Source organism: Nomascus leucogenys, chromosome 5 (assembly GCF_006542625.1).
Source record: "Nomascus leucogenys isolate Asia chromosome 5, Asia_NLE_v1, whole genome shotgun sequence".
NCBI lineage: Eukaryota > Metazoa > Chordata > Mammalia > Primates > Hylobatidae > Nomascus > Nomascus leucogenys.
The window spans coordinates 122,194,233-122,217,539 of record NC_044385.1 but is presented as its reverse complement, the minus strand read 5'-3'; the positions used below and the strand labels follow the sequence as shown (position 1 = coordinate 122,217,539).

The 23,307-nt window shown below is 40.6% G+C and overlaps 1 protein-coding gene across 8 annotated transcripts in view; it reads left to right on the top strand.

Annotated features, from left to right (window-relative positions):
* Positions 1-23,307, top strand: part of MBNL2 (muscleblind like splicing regulator 2) — a 173,603-nt gene that overhangs the window by 104,700 nt on the left and 45,596 nt on the right. For all 8 annotated transcript variants that reach the window (XM_004088157.2, XM_004088156.1, XM_030813576.1 and 5 more), the window contains exons 3-5: positions 7,625-7,789; positions 18,009-18,209; positions 21,757-22,020. In XM_004088157.2, coding sequence (XP_004088205.1) covers positions 7,625-7,789; positions 18,009-18,209; positions 21,757-22,020 — 630 coding nt within the window. The remainder of the gene's footprint in view (positions 1-7,624; positions 7,790-18,008; positions 18,210-21,756; positions 22,021-23,307) is intronic.

The window sequence follows — 23,307 nt, the reverse complement described above, 5'->3', positions numbered from 1 at the left end:
CGAATTTTTCACTTCCAAGCTGTGTACACTGTGGGTACTTAATAAATCCTCCTAGACTTAATTGATTTTGACTTAATTCGCCACTTCTGCTGAATCTCCTTAAGCCTCGTCACGTAGACGTCTCATAATTCTCAGAACATACTTGGACCGTTGCCAACATACGTCCCTGGTGTCACTTTTTACTGTAACTGTTGCTTCATGTGGCTTTCCCCTTTTCCTAGATTAGAAGCATTCAAGGGGAAAATAGATCTGGAAAAAATATAGATAACAATTTACGTTTCTTCCTGAGCAACTCCTGCTCTAACAACTGTCAGAAGGAGTTGAGATATAGGAATAGGATCACCCCTATTTGACAGATGAGAAAATTGAGGCACAGACTATTATGTTATTTGTAAAAAAAAAAAAAAAAGTTCATATAGCCATTTTGGAATGAAGCCACAGCCAGAATTCTGGGATTTTCCAACCATAATACATAGCTGCTTTATACTTTAGATAAGTCATGCCATGTTGATTAGCCCTGGCAAGTTTCAGCAGGGGAGATATCAAAGAAAAACAGATCTGAGGCTGTTTGAAGAGATAAATGACCAAAGTTGGCACTGACAGAATAAGAATAGCAAAGGGTTAAAGAGCTTGGTAGGCCAGAGAGGAGCACGGTGATAAGGAAATGGAGCAAGTATTAGAGAAGTTGTTTTCAATACCATGTATTTTTACCTACTATGAAAAGAAAGTGTCAATAGTGATGATGATGATGATGATTATGATGATGATGAAGCTTAGGGAATGCCTACTATGTGCCAGGAACTGTTAAAACACTTTATATGCATTACCTCTTAATCCTTATTGAAAGTCTATGAGGTAGAAACTATTCTTAGCCCCATTTCACAGAAATGGCAACTGGAAGCCACAAGGTCCCACTTGCCCAAGGTGCCCAAGAACAGCATCGCTGCATTTTAAATCCAATTAGTCCAGTTCTGAGACTGTTCCCTTAACTCTTTTTTTTTTTTTTTTTTTTTTACACTGCTTCTCCAGGAGAGGTTGCAAGACAAAACAGGCTTCTGAAATGTAACTCCAGAGCAAGAGCCTTTGTCTTGACCTCAGGATTTCACCAAGCTGGCCTCAGCCATGTGGAATGCAAGGAATTTCAGAGGCTCTTCCATGATTTTCCGTGGCCAGCTTTGGGGTCTAAAGCAGGCTCCAGGACTCAAAGTGTCCCTGAAGGCTGCGTCTAAAGCACATACCATCTGCCCTTAAACCTTAGGGCCAGCACTCGCCATTCCGCAGCCTGGCCTGCTTGCTTGAAAGTATCATCATGCACCTACAGCAGCAAGTGCTGCCAAGGTGGCACTGGAAGAGGCAAAATTCAGAAAATCAGGTTGGGATTCCAGCCCTTCACTAGGATCATTTTCCCCAAGAAAAGTTTTGTTGGAGTCTGCCAGTCAGTGACTCAGCCCATGTAAAGACACAGTTCAAATTATTCCAGCGGAATACCAATGGCTGGGGCCGGTTAACTGAACTGTAGATCATAGAAATCCATTGCTTTTCCCATGAAAAACTAATGGGATGCAGTTGTCTGACAGCTATTCCTATGGGCAAAAACTATTGCTAATGGGAGAGTCTTTAATAGTCCTCTAATTAATGTTTTCTGTTTTGTGCCCATATTTTAATTGATTTTTTTTTCAATTAGGAGCATACTAGAAAAAGATTCCAAAAATTACTTGTTTTAAAAGAAGCCATTAGAAAATCTCATCCTTCAATTATGCTTTTTCTTTCTCACAGCAACCTGATTCTGAAGTCTTTCCTTAGCCAAAGTTGCACCTATTCTATCCCATGCCATGTAATTTAATGGCCATGTAATTCCAATAGCACCAATCTGTTGTTCTGTCAAGTACATATTACAGTTATTTAGCATCTTCCTTCCTCTTGTCGAGAATCAACATGAGTATTCTGTATTAGAATCTTTCATGGTTGCTGATTTTAATAAATTTAATTCAGCTCGAAGTTCGAACTTGATTCTAGCCATCATCCCTAATCTAAATATTCCTGGAGTACAGATTATTCTTGGAAGTAGAAACTGTACAAATCCAACGTCGACTCCATCAGAATTCTGTTATTGTTTTTAAAGAGGTGGTCTCCAAACAATACAAACTATAATCAAATTAGAAATATGAAATGTAATAATCAGGGTGCGATTTAAATGTAGCATAAAGCACAAATCTGATCTTGTTATTCTCCTGCTTAAAAACTTTCAACAGCAGGAAGTTCATACCCCTTAGCTGGTCTCCCATTGTCTGGCTTCTGCCTCCTACTTCCTGCCTCACCTCTTGTCACTCCCCATACTCCTCCCTACACCCTTTCCCTGTGTGGGCCTTAGAGAGCTGCGTGCCTGCCCCCAGATGGGACATTCTCCTGGCACATGTTCCTCCTCTAAAGAACATTCAACACCCACAACACACACACACACACACTAGACACACAACACACAAAATACACATACAACATGCACATACACCCCATGCACAGATACAACACACATACCATATACATAACACACACATACACATGTAGCACACATACAACACAAACACAACAAAAAACACAGCACACACACAACACAAACACACACAACAGACAATACATACACACAGTACACACACATAATACACACACGCAATACACATACAACATACACACATACCCCATGCACACTTACAACACCCATACCATATACGTAACACACACATACACATGTAGCACACACACAACACAAACACAACAAAAAACACAGCACACACGCAACACAAACACACACAACAGACAATACATACACACAGTACACACACATGATACACGCAATACACATACAACATACACACATACCCCATGCACACTTACAACACCTATACCATATACATAACACACACATACAGCACACACACAACACACACACACATGCAGCACACATGCAACATACACAACACACACAATACACACATACATATGTACCACACACCTTGTTCACACACAGTATACCTACCCCCCCACACAGAACACACATCCACACACAACACACATGCAGCATGAACACATACCCCATACACACATACAACACATACACCATACATACTACACACACAGCACACACACAACACAGACACACAATACATACAATACATATAACATACATGCACACACATGCAACACACACATACACACACACACACACACTTTGACCACCACTCACTCCCTTGCCAAGTTCCTACTCATTTTTCAGGTCTCAGTTTAAATGTCGCTTCTCCAGAGATCTCCTCTGACCCCTGATCTCAATTCTGACCCTCTCCCACCATTCCTTCTCAGCATTCTTCTCTAGAATATGTATCACAACTTGTAACTAGACATGTTTTGTTAACATCTGTCTTCCCCACAAGACTGCAAGCTTCATGAAGGGAGAAGGATGTCTTGATTTTCCTCACCTTTGTTTAACTAGCACTAAGCACAAGGCACATAGTAGAATCTCAAGAAATATTTGTTGAATGAAAGAATGAATGAGACCTTAGTCTGGAAGTATATGACCACCTGCTGGTTCCATACCTGGCAAGTCCCACGTGGAATAAGCAAAGGCCCTGAGGGCTTATGTGACCCATGAGCTGGTCCCTGGTGTAAGCCCACCTGACTGGCCCTAGCTGAGGCTCCTAGCTCCCAGTTCCTGGAAGGCTCTTCACAAGCACTCTGCAATGGCACTCTCCATCCCCATCTCCGTCTCCACCCCACAGAAGCTGCACCAGTCCCTGCCACTAGGCACTGGACCCTCCCTCCCTGATCTCTCCAGAAATAGTGTGTTACCAAGAACTAAAAGGGAGGAAGAGTTAAAACAAAACAAAGCAAAAAATAAATCCTAGCTGCCACAAGGAAGATTTTTCCCAGACATTTTTCTCTTTATTTCTTGGACTAAAATCAGGAGACACTATTTTTGACACCTCTGTTTTGTTTCACAGTGATACACAAAGACGCATTACACTTCTGCACACTGCCCTGTACCATTTGGCTATGACAAGTTGCTTTGATAACCAACAGCTTTTGTACACTGATGCATATCCTGGCAAATCTTATGCCTTAACAAAAACTTCCTTACACATCGTTCACTGTGTCAAACAGCTTCTTTTGTTTTGACAATAGCTTTTCCATTAGGATTTTACAATCCTATAGGATCCATTCCTAAAATTCTGTTACCTAGAGTCTCCCAGGGTTTGAATTAGTGTGCCTCAGACATCCATGGTGCATAATTCTTCAAAATATTAATACTAGATTGTACTAGGGTTCAGGGCTGTCTCTTAAAATGTGGACACTTACACAAATACCCTGTAAAATTGAAAATAATTTTAAACATAAAATATTTGAATAAGTACAATTAAGTAGCTTTTAACATGTTTGGTGTGAAAGTTTATTCTGTGGAAGAATCAAAGAGCCGGTCAAAATACTACTAAATGTATGATTCTGTACTTACTGAAAATGAAATATCATATAGAAACATTTCTCTTTCTTTTGATAATAACATTTACTCAGCGCTTACCATGTGCTAGACATTTTTCTAAGCCTTATGCATGTGTTAGCTCATTTAATCACACAACAGTCCTGAGAAGAAGATACAATAATTATTTCATTGAACAGATGAAGAAAAAAATCAAGTAATTGCTCAAAGTCATGCAGCTAAGAAAAGGTTGAGCCAAGTTATGAGACCAGAACCTGTGAGCTTGATTACTCGTCTATTCTCCTACCAATGGATAGGTCCATGGAAATAATTGTTTCCCATTCCCAAATCCCTATATATACATATCTTATTATATTTAAAATTTGGTATGCATCCTATTATTATACGAAAGATCATCATAGATTTTTATCCTCCCTGGATTTTAACTATTGCTAATGAATACCTTGGCAGTGTTACGTAATTGAGTCAGGTAGGTCTGGATTTAAAGTCTAGTTCTACCACTTACCAGTTATATGGCCTTGGGAAAGTTTCTTAATCTTCTGAGCCCATCTGCTATTTTGTAAAAATAGGGATCATTATTGCTGTTATAAGGAGAAAATGAGATGACCATATATAAATTGCTTGGCATGTAGGTGATCAATAACATTCTTTACTCCAAGTTTGTAAGTAAGGACACTAGGAAATTACAGCAATTCTCACAAAAAAAGAAGGTTTCATTGATAAATTACTAATTCAATGTTGTAAAATACTTTCTATTAGCTGAAATAGCTTATATGGTTCCCTACGAGTCCCAGTTTTATCAAGAGATAAGAGCATTTATAAAATTGTATTTTTCCAGCCAAATTGAAATGTGTATATGCAGCCACAAAGCATTACATTAAAAAACTAGTGATCAAATTGACAATTATATGAGTGAATACAATATAATAGCCATACTGGTAGAAATGCGGACATTTCATTAATTCTATCCTCATTTTGTGGAATTCTGCTTTCCCAAGTCTCTCCATTAGACCCATCTGTGCACTTTGAATACATGAGCCTTTCTGGGTGTCAGCTTCCAAGAGCAGTGTTTGTGGCTAAAGAGATTTTAGAATGAGGTTAGAGAAGCCTGGGGTGGCTTATCCTCTAAACAAGAAATGCATTCTGTGTAACCCTCCTCCACCCCAGCTGATGGGCTGTGACTATGTTTTGATCCTCATGGACACCTCACATCACAAATGATAGAACTGTATTTGGCCACCTGATATAAAGGCAGCCAATTCAAAGACTTTGCGCACATGAATTTGTAGGAGCTGGCTCAATCTGAATGCTCTCTTGGAGATTTGATTTTAACAAACAAAGAGACAAGCAACTGTCAAAGGAAGGAAGTAAAGTAAGAGATGCCTGAAGCAAGTTGACAGGGCTGGAGGGACCCTGGCTAGTCACAAAGCAAAGAGATTTAGGATTAAAAATGTTAAAAAGATTTGATTTGCAAGAGAAGCAAATGAAGAGAGAAAAGAGAGATTCCTATACTACTTTGATTTAGATTAGAGACCACTTCACCTCTATCTTTACAATAGATTTTCCAATACTTTGCCTAGAATGTCCATGTATACATAGGAAGCTGAAAGAAACATCAGTAATATGAACTTGAGACTAAGGAGACATGCTGGCATTACCCATTGTTATAGACTCTTATTAACAGCAAACAAGGACATATTCCTTTTGGTGTGCTTGGCACCTGCCTGGTTATCCTCCTCAAAGAGGGTGATGCAATTATTAATGCTGCTAACAGTAGATCCTCAGGACAGCGTTTGTTGATTAGCACAGACACCCGGGACTGAACACAGGACCCATGTCTGCCCTTCTCCATGGTGGTGGGGGAAGATTCAAACTCCAGAGAGGAAGTCTGAGCTGCCAAAAGTGCGGATGAAATTAGTGGGAAGCAGAGTGAGAACTCCAGATGTTTAGAATTAGGATGACTATAAACAAATTCATTTCCCCAGATCCCCCAAACTTGCTTTTTAAAATTATTTTTATATCTGGTAAACAAATCAATACTCTCTTTTCTTGGCTGCAAATGGACTAATTCTTTAGGGAAGTATGATACTCAAACTGGTTCATAGTTTGCTCTTCTTTCTCCAGAAAGCGTATAATTCACACATCAATGTAATTCTTTCAATTGGTAGTTTTGAAAACTTGGGGATTAACTATAAACACCGCCATATGCAATTACCCTTCCAGGCTGGTTTTATGTATGCTGTCACCTAATTATTATTTTCCTTTGTTTTACCAGCTTTGGCATCCAAATATTACTTTAGCCATAAACACTCTTCACTATGTCACATCATGACATCATATTTGATATTCCTGTCATGGGAGGAACTCCTGTCATGAGGGCAAGGCAGGCATATAGAGTGACAGCTTTTGTGTAGCAAAGTAATCACTTGCAGATGATTATCTGAGCTCAAGCCTGAGAATTTCATCTATGTGTATATGACCAAGAAATGTCTACCCCTGCACTACTATTGCCTCTTCATCCATAAGCTGAAAGAAAGAATGTCTTCAGCTAATCTGGAACACACATTAAAAATTCTTATTACTCTCTATTCCACAAATTTATTACATAATTATTCATATTTGGACATCACTCTAGCATGTACAAACAAGCGTATAGCAAGTTCAAAGACTCCTTCTGATAGCCCACAGTAGATATGCCCTTCTGATTACCTTCCGTACTGTGTAGGGGAAGGAGCTTTCCTTTCTCTCAGCAGTCACACTTCTTTGGAATCTTTTGTCAGGGTTTAGAATCTGAAAGGAAGAAAGAAAGAGACAGAAAGAGAGAAAGAAAGAGAAAGAGAGAGAGAGAGAGAGAGAGAGAGAGAGGAGGGATAGAGAGAGGGAGGGAGGGAGGGAGGGAAAAATCCTCAGGAAGCTTCTCTACTTAACACGTTCAAGCAACCTTGATAATCATGTAATGTTTGATTCACTTTTCCCCAACAAACACATGAGCATGTGCGCGCACACACACACACACACACACACACACACACACACAGAGGATCCTTGCTTTTGTATATAAGAAGTGATTGTTCAATGGTTGACTTTGGAGTTGCAAGCTACTGACAATAGTCCTAAAACCAAAACTTGTTTTTACAGGGCCGTTGTTCAAGAGAGAACTGCAAGTATCTTCACCCTCCGACACACTTAAAAACTCAACTAGAAATTAATGGAAGGAACAATTTGATTCAGCAAAAAACTGCAGCAGCAATGCTTGCCCAGCAGATGCAATTTATGTTTCCAGGAACACCACTTCATCCAGTGGTGAGTACATCTTATTCGGTGATGAGTTGGATGGTTACAGTGTTGGTATGGATGATGCCACGTTGACCTAGGGTGGCCTCTCTCCACTTTGTCACTTTGGTTACAATTAAAGCAAATAGCTTTAAAGCTCAATAGATGAAGGAAAATAGGCTTTTAAAAAATTAATAGAAAAATATTTGTGGAAATAGGAGGCAAAGACAATTTCTAGTCAATATCTGGGAAATCTGTATCACTCCAACTCTTTTCATCAGTAACTCTGTCTCAGCCATCTTAGAATGGAAATAGTTTTAACATGTTTATTTACAGTGTGAATTAATAATCTATGTATCAATGAGTTTGAGATGCCTAAAAATATTTCGAGCCTTGTACTTCTATGGCACCATTTAAAGGATGAGGAAAGTGAGAAACCAGAGAAGTTCAATGATTTTCCCCAATGTTATACAGCTAATAAATCTTGGAGCTGGGACTTAATTCAGACATGTTAGCAGAGTGCTTTCTGCAGTGTGTTCCAGGAAGATCCTAGTAACAGCCCCCAAAGAAGGATGTCAAATGCAGCAACACCAAGGAAGACCGTACCTGAGTCACTTAGGTCTCAACCTGCCTTTCAGAGGCCTGCAAAAGCTGTGACAGTTCTGACCATTGTCACAAGATCAAATGCCGGAGGGACTTAGCATATCGATATGTATTGCACAATATTTTTTTCCCTGATTTCACCCTGTCTGAAAGTACTTCCTTAAAGGTCTGGAAATTGTTTTAGGAATGATATCCTTGGGGAAAAGGAGTACATTTAATTTTAGTAGGTTTCATTTACATTTGTGAATTATTTGTCAGAAACAAGCTCTTTTTTTTTTTTTTTAAAGAAAGCCAGTGAGTGAAATGTGTTTGTTTCTAAAAAGTATGTGCACAAAAGGCTTTTGTATAAAAATCAGTCTTTATTGTAGGAAAAGTCTGCATGACTGAAACCTGCTAAATTAGGAGGGATGGCTACCAGCAAATTCGATTTTCTTGTTGTGTTCCCTGTGAGACGGGGTGTGGAGGGCAGGGCCTGCCCGAAGGAGGGTAGAGAATTCCGGCAGGTCGTCAGCCATTCTGCTTGTCTCCAGGTTTCTGTACAGAGTAGCCGGGAACCAACTCTGCCCAGAGTAAAAGAAATGCCAGGTACAGAGGCTCCAAGATAAATAAGATACAGTGTTTTAGGGATAGACAGACACAACAGAAGGGCAAAGTAAGGTTCAAGCACAGGAAATGACGAGACTGGACAAGGAAAGCCTGCCTGGAGGAAGTCCCAAATAAGCCTCTCGTAAAGGGTGAGTAAGAATTCACCCAGATTAAGGACTAGACGCAGATAGAGTTCTGAATATATTTAATCCCCAAAATAGGCATTTAAGTGGTTCTGTTTAAACTACACACATGTATAACTTATGGTTCTCTCTTTATTGATGCTCACATATAGACTATTTTATTAAATTACCTAAATGCTAAAATAATTTAGTTATACATATTAAATAATGTCTACAGCAATAAATTTAGAGCCAGCAAGGTCAACATGATACCACCACATTATGTGTCTCACTTATTTGACTCATACACATCCTATCTATTCAGAATTAATAAAGACTGACCCTGGTACTCACTGGTGGCAGTGTTAACAAGAGAATCCCAACCCTGCTGTTAACTATTAGTTGAACTTTTTTTGAAAGTTATGTTTATTATTGTCTCAAATATTAATTAGAAGCTCATAATCACCATTTCTCTATGAAAAATGAATATTACACTTAAATATTTTAATAGAGGTTTTTAAATCACTGGAAGTATTAGAATAAAAACTGTGACATGTTTAAAAATTACCAACTCTACAAACAAATTAATTCAGTCTCAGAAATGAATTAGTGACCTAGTAGAGTATAGGTGGCTGAATAATGGCTCTCAGAGGTACCTGGAACCTATAAATGTCACCTTATAAGGAATCAGGGGCTTGGCAGATGGGATTAAGTTAAGAATCTTGAGATGGGGAGACCCTCCTGGATTGAATGCAGTTGCAAGCGTCCTTATAAGAGACGCTCAAGTAAGAGAGAGGAAGAGTTAGCACCGACAGAAGAGGAGCAAGGCAACCTGACCACAGAGGCAGATTGGATTGATGTGGCCACAGCAGAGGAATGCCAGCAACCACCAGAAGATGGAAGAGTCAAGAAATGGATTCTCCCCTAGAGCCTCTGGAGGGAGGGCAGTCCTGCCAACATCTTGATTTTGGCCCAGTGAAACCGATTTGGAACTTCTGGCCTCCAGGACTATAAAGGGATAAATGTGTGTTGTTCTAAGCCAACGGGTTTATAGTAATTTATAGCTGTTTACAGCAGTTACCGAAAACTAATAGATGCAAAAACTGCATAAGACAAGTCAATTGATAAAGAAAGTCTCAAGTATTCCATTTTAGGTCTCATAAACTAAACTTCTTTACAGTACTGTGGATATTTCTTCATTCCCTCCTTCTTCTGTCCACTCCTGAACCCATTCCCCTGCAGACTCTCACCAGTGTCCTCCATATTACCAAACCAATGGTCACTTTTTGCCTTTATTGTTGCTGTGGTCTGAATGTTTGTGTCCCACCAAAATTCACGTTGAATCCTAACCTCCAAGGGCCTATGGGAGGTGACTAGATCCTGAGGGTGGAGCCCTCATGAATGGAATCAGTGCCCTTATAAGAAGAGACATGGGAGAGACCCCTCACCCTCCTGCCATGTGCAGACATAGCAAGAAGGCACGGTCTATGAACCAGGGAGCTGGTCCTCATCAGACATCAGATCTGCCGGCACCTTGATTTGGGGCATTCCAGCTTCCACAACTGTGAGAAATTCAATTCTGTTGTTTGTAAGCCACCCAGTTTATGATATTTTATTATAAGCAGCCAGAATGGACTAAGACAATTTCTTCTACCTCTCAGCAGTGCTCAAGTCATGTGACCAATCTCTCCTTTGTTAAACACTCCTTCCTCCATCTCCTTTGCCCACCATGTTCCTCTTCTGTATGTTGAGGTTCCAAGAGCTGGATATTTCTTTCCATCTACCCTCTCCCTTGTGGTCTCATCCATTCCTGTGTCTGTCAGTCATCTATAGACTGAGGACCCCCACAACTATGCATCCAGCCCAACCTCTCCTCTGAGCCTCAGGCTCATATATCCACCTTTCTCCTGGCCTCACCTTTAAATTTCTTAAAGGAACTTGACACGTTCAAAATCAAATTCTTCCCATTTTAATAAATGGTACTATCAACTGGCAATCTAAAACCAAAACCTAGCAGACTCTTTCCTGAAATCACTGGAAGTATTAGAATAAAAACTGTGACATGTTTAAAAATTATCAACTCTACAAACAAATTCATTCAGTCTCAGAAATGAATTAGTGACCTAGTAGAGTATTGGTGGCTTACTGACATCCAGTTCATCAGCAAGTCCTTTCATATCTGCCCTGAACCCCATCCACTCCCCTGTATCTCAGCTCCCTCATCTGAGCCACCATCAACCTTTTATCAAAATATCATAAAAGCATTTACTTCCTAATCTATCAATATCCACTCTTGCCTTACTCCATTATATCCCACAGACAACAACCAGAGGAATCTTTTTAAAACATAAACAGCATCCTATCACTCTCTCATGTGCCCCTCCATGCTTTTCCATCTTATTGGGACATGGCCGAAACTCTGACCTTGATCATGACCTATGGCTTCTGTGATCTAGTCACAACCCTGTGTACATTGCTGGGTGAACACACACAGCTCGTGCGTGTCCCAGCCTCTGCCTCTGCTGGCCTGTCCATGTCCTAGTGCTTTTCACACATTAACTCACCTCATTCATAAGGACTCCAGGTCCACCCCTGCAACCCACATGCAACCCCCAGCATTCTCTACCAGCGAGCCCTCCTCCTTTTCTGCTTATCCATACAAATGAACTGTAATTTTGTTTGCTTCTTTCTCATTAGGGCTTCAGTTCAATCAATGTACACAGTGTTCTGGCACCATGTCTGCACCAATAAATATTTATTAAGGGAATGAAAATTCAAGCCATTCTCTCCCCTTACAACCCTTATGTCTCAAATTCACAATGTTTGAAAAGTTCCCTTCATTTATTCCTCCTAGCAGCTTTTCTGTCCCCAATTCCTGATAGGATAGGACAGGAATTCTTCCCTCCTTCCCTTCCCAGAGCGCGCACAGCCTTCATATGTGCACTCAAGATAAAGGAGCAAGTGTGAGCGACCTTTAGGAGGATGGAGATGGAAGAACCACGAGGAACAAGTCTTGCAGGAGTCTTGTGCCCTCCGGAGCTGCTTCTGGCAGTAGAGGGAGGAGGCTTAGGAGACGCCGTGTGTCAGCCTTTTAGCGTGAGTGCCAGGCACCTAACCTTTAAAGCAGACGCATTCTAAACGAGGGGGACGACGGCATTCTTGCCTACTGACCGGACTTTTGAGCCATGAAATACCTCAGGCCACTTGGCCATTACCCTTGGCTAAGCCCGCTTGCTGCTACAAAATAGCAAAGAATGTGCATGTGTGCGTGAGAGTGTGTTGAGTACATAAGTATGAATGTGTAGTAACTGTATATGTGCAAGTGTGTATATGTGTGCATGCAGGTGTGTAGTGAGTGTATGTATGTGTGCAAGTGTGTTGTGAGTGCATATGTGTTGTCTGTAGTGTGTTTGTGTTGCATGCGTGTTGTGAGTGTAGTTGTGTGTAGTGAATGTATTATGTGTGGTGTATGAGTATGTTGTGAGTATATGTGAGTGTACGTGAGTTTGTTGTGTGCATGAGTGTCCTCTGTGTGTAGTGTGTTGTGTGTGAGAGTACATGAGTGTGGTGTGTAGTGAGAGTGAGTGCTGTGGTGTGTTATAGTGTGAGTGTAAGTGTACATGAGGATATTGTGCATATGAACATATGTGAATGTGAGTATGTGAGTGTACATGAGTGTTTTGTGTAAGTGTATGATCATATGTGAGTGTGTTGTGTGTGTGTACATGAGTGTTGTGGGTGTATGTGTATGAGTGTACATGAATGTGTGTTGGTGTTGTGAGTGTACGTGTGTTGTATGTGTATAGTGTGTGAGTGTACATCAGTGCATTGTGGGTGTGTGTACTGCAGGTATGTGTGTACGTGAGCGTATTGTGTGTAGATTAGTGTGTTGTGAGTGTATATACTGAGTGTACGAGTGTATTGTGTATATGTGTAGTGTATGTGTGTACATGTGTGGTGTGTGTATTGTGAGTGTACATTAGTTTTGTGTGTACACGACTGTTGTGTGTGTAAATGAGTGTTATTTTATGTGAGTGTATAGTGTGTGAGTGTACAAGTGTGTGTGTTGTGAGTGTACGAGTGTTGGGTGTGAACATGTGTGAGTGTATGTATGTGAGTGTATAAGTGTGTTGTGTGTTGAGTATATGTAAGTGTATGTGACTGTGTTGTGTGTATACTGTATGTGAGTGTACGTGTGTTGTGTATGTGACTGTTGTGTTTACATGAGTGTGTGTAAGTGTACATGTATTGTGTGTAGTGAGTATATGTGAGTGTACTTAAGTGTGTATGTGTGTTGTGAGAGTATGTGGGTGTGAGTGTACATGAGTGTGTTTTGTGTGTTGAGTGTACATGTTTTGTGGGTGTGTGGGAGGCATAGGTGTGTTGTGAGTCTGTGTTGTGTGTGAGTGTATGTGATGTGTGTTGTGTGTTGTAAGTGTATATGAGTGTTGTATGTGTTGTGTGTGTATGAGTGTGTGTGTTGTATGTTGTATGTTGTGAGTGTATGAGAGTTGTGTGAGAGTAGAAGTGTTTGTGTTGTGTCTGTTTTGAGTATGTGAGTATACATGGGTGTGTGTGTTGAGTATATGTGTATCTGAGTGTATAGTGTTTATATGTGAGTATACATGAGTGTGTTGTGTGTTTCGAGTATACGAGTGTTGTGTGTAGTGAATGTACATGAGTGTGTTGTGTGTGGTGTGTGGGTGTGTTTTGAGTGTGAGTGTACATGAGTGTGTTGTGTATATGTGGGTGTGTTGTGAGTGTGAGTGTACATGAGTGTGTGTGTATGAGTGTTGTGTGAGAATACAAGTGTTTGTGTGTAAGTGTATGTGTGTGTTGTATGAGTGTGTTTTGAGTATGTGAGTATACATGAGTGTGTGAGTCTATGTGTATGAGTGTATATGTGAGTGTATATGAGTGTGTTGTGTTTCGAGTATGAGTTTTGTGAGTGTGTAGTGAGTGTACATGAGTGTGTTGTGTGTGTGGTGTGTGGGTGTGTTTTGAGTGTGTGTGAGTGTACTTGAGTGTGTAGTGTATGTGTGTTGTGAGTGTATATGTATGAAAGCGTGTTTTGAGTGTGTATGAGTGTGTGTTGTGTGTATGAGTGTGTTGTGTGAGTGTACGTGTGTTGTGAGTGAATGGGAGTGTGCTGTGAATGTGTATGAGTGTGTGTTGTATGAGTATGTGTTGTGTATATGAGTGTGTTGTGTGTGTGAGTGTGTGTGGGTGTGTTTGTCATCTCTGAACCTGGACCTGATGTCCTGGGAAGGAAAGCAGGGCATGGAAGACTGCGGAGAGGAACATAGGAAGGTGGAGTAGACAACAGGCGCAGGAAATCGCAAGACCAGCATTTCAGAAGCGATTTTCTTCAAGAAGGCTTCCCGCGAATCTTGTCCTCTGGCCTTTTTAGCTGTGGCTTTGAGCTGAGAGATGACGTGGACCAAATGGATCCTGTCTCAGACAGCCTGGCAACAGCACTTCTGCAGAAACTGCAGGGCTAATTCTCCCAAGCTGTAGTTGGTGCGCTTCCAGGAACAGAATCATTGGAAGGTGCTGCCCTTCTCTTTTCTCAGCCGCCAGCTGAGAACCAAACTCAGACACCGGGATCCGTTGTTGGCCGAGATTCTACCTCAGGAGTTCAGTTTGAATTCAGGATCTGAGAACCACTTTTCCAAAGCAGCTGGCCCCACACCTCCTGTCTGTAGAAGGCCCAGGCTGGCTGTGGGTCGCGTTCCTGTGCAACTCTCCACCAACGCTCTCTGCATTCTCTCCAGAAACATACGGGCAACTGATTTGGGGGAGGGGGGGGAGAGGGGGGAGGGTTGTTTTTCCTCTTTTGTTTTAGGAAATAACCAACAAAATCTAGTAATCGCAGAAGAGTGGACATGGCCTCAGACTAGGAGCCAGGAGTCCCGGGTGTGCTGCCTTGACTTTGCCTTGCAGCATTGACCTTGGATTATCTATTTAGTGTCTCTCCTCTAAATTGTTTTCACCTGGAAGGCTGAGCAATTCTTGCTGCCGCACTTGCTTCTCATGGATTTGAGAAGATTAAAGAAGACAAGTATGAGAATGCCTTGAGAACGACCAGAACCTTTCACAGATGTAAAGCATTATTATCCACAACAATATTAACACGGAGTGAGCCTCTCTGCAAATCACCGTAACTGTATTTTTTAACTAATCAACTTCAATGAAAAACATGCTACATCAAAAAGGAACATATCCAACTGCGTCTTCGTAAGGCCTATGAACTTACAACTTTCAGTTTCACGTGACAGAAAATATTTTTTTCAGTCCACATTTCAAAAGGAAAGAGAAATTTGTTGCTATAATTTTACTCATTTTATACCCTTACTATACTGCTATGCTCATTACATCCCTGTTGTAGAACTGTTAGATAATTTGAGGCTAAAAAAACCTTGATCAACATTGATTTTTACAGTATTAATGAGAGCTACTTTTTACTGAGTTCTGACCATGGGAAATGGGAGCGCAATAGCGTCTTGTTCTGCCCAACCCTTTCAGCTAAGTAGTTTCACTTCCTCATTGCAGATAAGAAAATTAAAGCCCAGGGAGGTTAATTTCCTCCCCAGGTTAAAAAGTAGTAAGTGTCAGAGCGCTAGATTTGAATTCAGGTCTCTCTGAGTCTAAAATCTATGGTTTTACTTTAAAATAATACTATTTCTCTCTGAACTATGTTATTGCCTTCATCAATAAAACATACTGGAACATTCATTTTAGACTATGAAATCAGATGAACAAATACATATATTTTTGAAGGCAAAAGTTAGCTAATTGGAATAGATTTGTCGATATCCAAGATGGTTTTGGGAAATGAGTTTTGAGGTTCTCAATCCTATCGACAAAGCAAAGTACAACCCGTATTTATGGTACCACACTAACCCTGGCTTCAAATGATCTGCGGGCTGGGAGGATGGAGAATTTGCTCCAGAGAAAATAAAAATGGAAGCATGGAAGAGGGCTCTTTTATCTAAATGTTTACGTTGATAGTCTCTGGGTTAAATTACACATTTAGTGCAAGTTTTTTAATACTATTTTCACTCCTCACATATGACAATGGTCCCCAAATTTGGCCATGCATCAGATCATTTAGTAAAATTTCTAAAATTCAAATATCAAGGTCTCAGCCTGGATCTACTGGGTCAGAATTTATCTCTATTTGTAAAATATCCCCCAGGCATTTCTAACAGAGCTAGTCCACTGAATCACTGATGTGCTGTGATTTATGACCTTTCAGAATTGATTCTTTTTAAAAATCCTAACATTACATAGTCCTTAGACCATTTAAATCACTTGGCTTTTTCTCCAGTAGTACTAAATTATAAAAGCTACAGTTACTGAAAATCATAACTTTCTATAATTATGACTCAGTGAGTAACATACACATATAAACGTTTGTTGACAGTCAAGGAAGAAAAAAATTCTGCCATCTATTTCCCACATTCAGACCTCATGTTGCAACTTTCTCCCAAAGTGGATTTTACCTCTGAGCCATAAAGATCTAAGAGCTCCTTGTGGGAGTTCTGAGCCAGGACCCCTCTAAGACCATCAGAACCACCCCTTCTAGCCACTTTGAAAATAGGCTTTCCTGCCTATCTGATAGCTGCCTGCAGAAACTATCAATAATTTACTCTTTTCTATCATAACTTTTCATAAGAGATATTTTTCTGTTACTGCTATAAAGGAAAAGTATGTTTACTAAACGTAGGTTGTTATTTTTCCCATATGTTAAACAATCCATCCAGGGTCATAAATAGACAAGAAGAATGTCACCCACAATGCAGAAACAGAGAACAAGCGTGACACAGCATAGTTCAACGTTAAAAGTGTGACAAGCAACAGTAAAGTTCAGTGTTAAAAAATTGCATTAATATGTAATTGCAAATACATTGCAAATCGAAATCAAATAGGCTAAAAATCATCTATAATTAACAACCAACCAAACAAACGAACAGAAGCATTCAGGTCCAATTTGGTGAACAGTTTATTCTAAGAAAAATCTTTAGCATTTTAAATTACTTAACAAGGTTTGTTCTCTTAAATGTACATTATTTCCTTTCTAAAAGGCAGAATTATTTACATATTATTAGGTGGAGCTTTTAAAAATAATCATCACCTTAACCCACTAGCATATTTCTTCTTATTCCTAGATGAGGAATATAGGGTCAGAGAACAAATTTAATAAGGTTCTGTATGCTCTTGTCACTGCTGTGTTGATTTTGTGACCTAGGAAACCAAACCAACTTTTAATGGCCAATCAAAAAATTGTTTGATTAAAAAGCTCTTCCAGAAAACCTTTCAGGAAGGGAAGACTGACTGGATCTAGACGTAGTTGAACTAGAGCAAAAAATCGTAGGTTTATTTGAAAACTACATTTGAATTTTGGGAATATACATGCTAGTGATGGAATATGGAAACATACTGGTAAGTCTGGGCAAAATAAAATTCCAAGTAACTCCACTGTTTGAGAATGCATAGACTTGGCCAACTTGAAAATCAGGCTGTAATCAAAGGGTTTCATGACTCCTCTCCCTTTGAGAAACACGTAGAATAAATCAAAGATTATTAGTCAGTATTCTATAGCTTTTACTACCTTAGTGTTATAGCATTTAATAGTTTGGAATGTTGAGTAATTAGAGTTGAAATTATTCTCTTTTGTTGAGAACACTTTCCTAGGGACAAAAGCTTAATCTAGTTCCTGTAACTAGAGGTTTTTGATGATGTTCTCTCATATTTCTGTATGGTTTGGGGAAGAGAGGGTCTACATGGATTTCATTTTTATTATAGATCAGCACTGAGCTGTACAACTAACACAAAGAGTATATGATGAATACATTTTGCTCAAATGACATTTGCTGGTAATTTTTTAAAGTTTTTTTCTAAATAACTCTTTCTCCTGTGTTGTTTTCCTTTAACAGCCCACTTTTCCTGTAGGTCCCGCGATAGGGACAAATACGGCTATTAGCTTTGCTCCTTACCTAGCACCTGTAACCCCTGGAGTTGGGTTAGTCCCAACGGAAATTCTGCCCACCACGCCTGTTATTGTTCCCGGAAGTCCACCGGTCACTGTCCCGGGCTCAACTGCAACTCAGAAACTTCTCAGGACTGACAAACTGGAGGTACTTCAATTCTATTTGTGTTTTGAGATGCATTTGTGGGAGAAGTATACTTCTGTATAAGTGGTTGCTTGTAACATATTAATTCAGTCTTGCAAAACAGCCATGTAAACACACATACACAAACTCTCACCTAAAACCCATGTATTCATAACTCTATGGTTTGAAGTTAAGGCCAAGTATGAAGGAAATTAGTCTATGGAAAAGACTAGTTTTAACACAACAATCAGCTGCATGGAATATGCGTTTAAGGGAAAAATATTAAACAATCAATGGAACAGTGACTCAATCATGATGCACCCCATAGAGATGGCTCCAGGTCCTGAAGGCCTCCTCACATCAAGGTCTAACCCTTGCAAGACCCTGGAAAGTTCTGGAAACTGGTGGGTCAGGAGCCCAGCAACCAGGGCAGCCGAGGACACTCAGGGACACTGGTGGGAGTAAGTGGGACTACAACTATTTACCAATTGGTATGATCATATTTCAGTATCTCAAGAACAAGCATGGTTGCTCTAGTATGTTCTGGCATAGTAGTTCTGATTGTGTTGTTGCTAAACAGGGGAAATTGGGAGGATGAGTAAATTTAGTTTTTTGTTTTGTTTTGTTTTGAGACGTAGTTTCGCTCTTGTTGCCCAGATTGGAGTGCAGTGGCGCAATCTTGGCTCACCACAACCTCTTCTGCCCGGGTTCAAGCGATTCTCCTGCTCAGCCTCCCAAGTAGCTGGGATTATAGGCATGCGCCACCACGCCTGGCCAATTTTGTATTTTTAGTAGAGACAGGGTTTCTCCATGTTGGTCAGGCTGGTCTCGAACTCCCAACCTCAGGTGATCCGCCAGCCTTGGCCTCCCAAAGTGCTGAGATTACAGGCGTGAGCCACCGTACCCAGCCCGTAGATGTAGTTATTAATTGAGATATTTTCTTTAACCTCGATTGTTCTATAACATTCAAGAAAACAAGTTCCTATATATAAAACACATCATTGTTATGAATCAAACCAAACCTCCTATACTTTGTTGGGTAGAATTTCTCTTTAATCAGAGCTCTAGAACTCATCTATCTATCTTACTGCTATATCCCTATGATACTCACTACAGCATTTTATAAAGGTGTATAAAGATTCTCATAGATTTTTCAGAGAGCTCCTTTAATTCCATTACTGATTAAAGGTGTTAGGTGACAAATCTGGTTAGGATGTACACAGTGCTTTCTGTTAGTGGGATTATTAGAGAATGTTCTTTCAATGTGCATTTGTTTAAATATTAACCCAATAAACCTTGAAGGCAACAAAATGTGGCTGCCTAATAACCTGTGCAAGTTTTAAAACTCAGAATTTCAAACTGCAAATATTTTAAAAGATATTTATTTTTTCACTTAGTTTCAATCTGGATGCCCAGATGAAGAGAATGTAAACTCTTAATTGTTACTATTTTGAAAAGATCCCGCCTATCCTTGTCAATTACTGAATAGACCTTTCACAGGACTGGAAAAACGTTTTGGGCTCCACCTGCTGGACCCACGGAGCTTTTGTGTTCAGTATGTGGCTGTATTTTAGAAAACAAATTAAATCAGTGGAATTGGGAACAAATTGTCCTTCCCAACAGGGCTGGTAGACAAAGACATGTAAAAATGAATCACAGTGATTTTAGCAGAGCGGCTTTTGGTTCATTTCAAACCAGGAATGAAGTCAGCTGCACACAGAGCACCTTGGTAGGAGCTTGATGGCTGGTCCACACCCATGACACTATCAGACAGAAGTCATTCCATTGATGGAGGAAGGCTTGCTCAGAATCTGTGGGAACATCTTAGTAATTTTTTATTTTGTGCATTTTATGAACTAAAGATAGAACGTTGGCTAATATCTAAAGTAGGAGGAAACAATTAACAATCTGGTTATTCATGCTATTTACCTTCAACCTGGCCTGGTCACTGGTCAGTGAAACAGTATTTCCTAAGTACGTCTGACTTCCACAATACTTGAATTTCATGTCAGGGGCCCTTCATATAACATCACTAATGATCAATGTGATGATCATTTACATATCCACTTTGGAATTGGAGTCTAAAAATAAATAACTTACGATTCTACTCATAATTATTCCCTGCTAATATTTATAAGCAGAGAAGAATTATATAAGCAATATGCATATGTTATTTATGCTATTTCATGTTATCTATATGCAGGGCATAATTAAGAATACTCTTCAAATTCTAAAGAAATATTTTTTCATACAGTAAAATCTTGATCCACCAGAATTCTCAGGGGATAGAGAATCCTAGTTACTTGAGATTTCAGGATAATTTAGCGTTAAAGAATTTTTAAAATAAACCATTTCCCTCCATTTTTTCTTTCTCTATATCTCTTGCCATATATCTCTCCTTTTTTGTCTTTTTTTTTGTCTTTTCTGTGCTGTCAAAAATAGTATAGTGACCTTAAAAGTGAAAATTTTGGTGTCTTAGATCTTGTTCTTCTGATTTATGATTATGTTATCTTTGTAGAGCAGGAGAGAAGGAGTGGGAAACAGGAGTGTTCAGATTCCCCCCACCCCACCTCCTTAGAGAGAGGAGGAACAAGTTTGTCGTCGTTTTCCCTGATTCTTTTTGTACAGCTATGACCTGGTAGCTTGATATATGGTGAAATTATCCCTCCACACACACACAAAAAACCTATAGCATTGTCAGAATTGTCATCCAAGTAGGAGATTGAAGATATAGAGAGAGGTAGATAGATTATAGGTGATTGATAGATTAAATAGATTATAGGTAGGTAAGCAGGTATATACATAGGTAGGTAACTAGATTAGATAGATGATTAATTAATTGATAGATTTTAGATAGATAAGTAGATGATGATGGATGGCTGGATGGATAGATGATAGATGGATGAATGAATGGCTGGATGGATGGATGGATAGATGGTAGGTAGATAGATGATAGATAATATTAGGTTGGTGCAAAAATAATTGCAGTTTTTACCATTAAAAATAATGATAGATTAACAGATAATAGATGGATGGATGGATAGATAGATGGATGGGTGGATGGATAGATGGATAGATAATAGATATTAAATGGATAGGTTGATAGATGATAGACAATAGATGATGGATGGATGAACAGATGGATAGATGATTGGATAGATTGATTGATGGTAGATGATAGATGAAGGAATGGATGCATGGATAACTAGATAGATGATATATGGATGGATGGATAGACAGACAGATAGATCGATAGACAGCTGCATAATATGCTACCCAGGGATAATGGAGGCCTTGTTGCTTTTCCTTTGTTATTTTAGCTGAACTGCAGATTTCGGATTATTTTCTCAATATAGATTTTCACCCTAGAAAAGGGGGTAAAACAAAACTCAAATGACTGTGTCAGAGATTGTGGTTACCTGGGTTCCGGATAATCAATCTTTTCTTGTCGGTGGTACAAGAACCACCATTGAAAGCGAGGCAGCCTCCGCTCCTTCCGCGGTGGCCGGGGCCGCAGGGGCGCCTGGGCTCAGGCTTGCCTCTGCAGCGCGGCTCTTCTTCCCTGTCTTAGGTATGCAGGGAGTTCCAGCGAGGAAACTGTGCCCGGGGAGAGACCGACTGCCGCTTTGCACACCCCGCAGACAGCACCATGATCGACACAAGTGACAACACCGTAACCGTTTGTATGGATTACATAAAGGGGCGTTGCATGAGGGAGAAATGCAAATATTTTCACCCTCCTGCACACTTGCAGGCCAAAATCAAAGCTGCGCAGCACCAAGCCAACCAAGCTGCGGTGGCCGCCCAGGCAGCCGCGGCCGCGGCCACAGTCATGGTAAGTGCGGCCGCCCGCCGCCCCTGCACCCCGGCGCCTCTGCGGAGGCCGCTCCGGGCTGGGACTTGGATGTTCTTCCAAACACTCGGGAAACATGGAAGGCTGCTATTCCTGCTGCTCCGCTGCCTAAGTTTTGCTGTTGTTTTCCCCCTTTTTGTTTTGTTTTGTTTTCCCCTCCTGCCCCCCTTCAGCACAATAAGTAAATCCCTCAGGTGCAGGGAAAGCCCTGGGGTCCCTGAGCTCCGTTCCCCTCTCCTAGGGCGGCGGAGATTGAGTGTGCTCACTTAGGGTCTTCTTAAGAGAGGCTCAGGGGCCTTGTAATGAACGTGAAGGTGGGCACCGCTTCAGAGAGGGGAAAGAAAGGTGCATTTCTGCACCTGAGCACGAGGAGGCAACCAGCTCCTTGGAGCAGCCGCGGAGGACAGCTGAGGCCTGAGAAGCTCAGCGAGTGATCTGGCTTTTCGCTACTCCCATTTTCTCCTCTTCTTTCACTTATCGCAAGGGCAATGCTAGTCAGATTCCCCACCCCAGTGAGATTTTATGCAGAATAGCAATGCATGAAACAGATGAAAGTGGAGCCATCCCGGCTGGTGCAGAAAAAAAAAAGACCTGTGACGTAGGCTTGCTTCCCTGAGTCACCCTACTGTCATTAGAGACCAGCAGTACACCATTATCATCACCTGCGAGCCTGCTCAGACTCTCGGGGAGCCTGTCTCTTAGAGACCAGGTGCACCATTATTAGGGTCACCTAGAAGCCTGTGGAGCCTCCAGAATCCTCAGCCTCACCGCAGACCTCAGGGAATCAGAATTTAAGTTGCAGAACATCTCCCAGGTGTTTTGTATGTACAGTAACATTTGAGAAGCACCTGCCTAGACACTGCTTATCAAACTTGGCTACATTTTGGAACAACCTGAAGGATCTGACCTGACATCTGTCCCTTTCCCCGAAGTTTATTATTTTCTTATTTAGTTGGTCTGGTGTGGTCTGGGCAGTGGGAATTTTTTTTTTTTTTTTTTAAGACAAGGTCTCTGTCACCCAGGCTGGAGTGCAGCGGAATGATCATGGGTCACTGTAGCTTTAAACTCCTGGGCTCAAGTGATCCTCCCGCCTCAGCCTCCTGAGTAGCTGGGACCATGCCCATCTAAGTTCTAAATTTTTTTGTAGAGACAGGGTCTTGCCATGTTGTCCAGGCTAGTCTCAAAACTCCTGGGATCAAGCAATTCTCACACCTTTACCTCCCAACGTGTTAGGATTACAGGTGCGAGCTACCACATCTGGCGACAGTG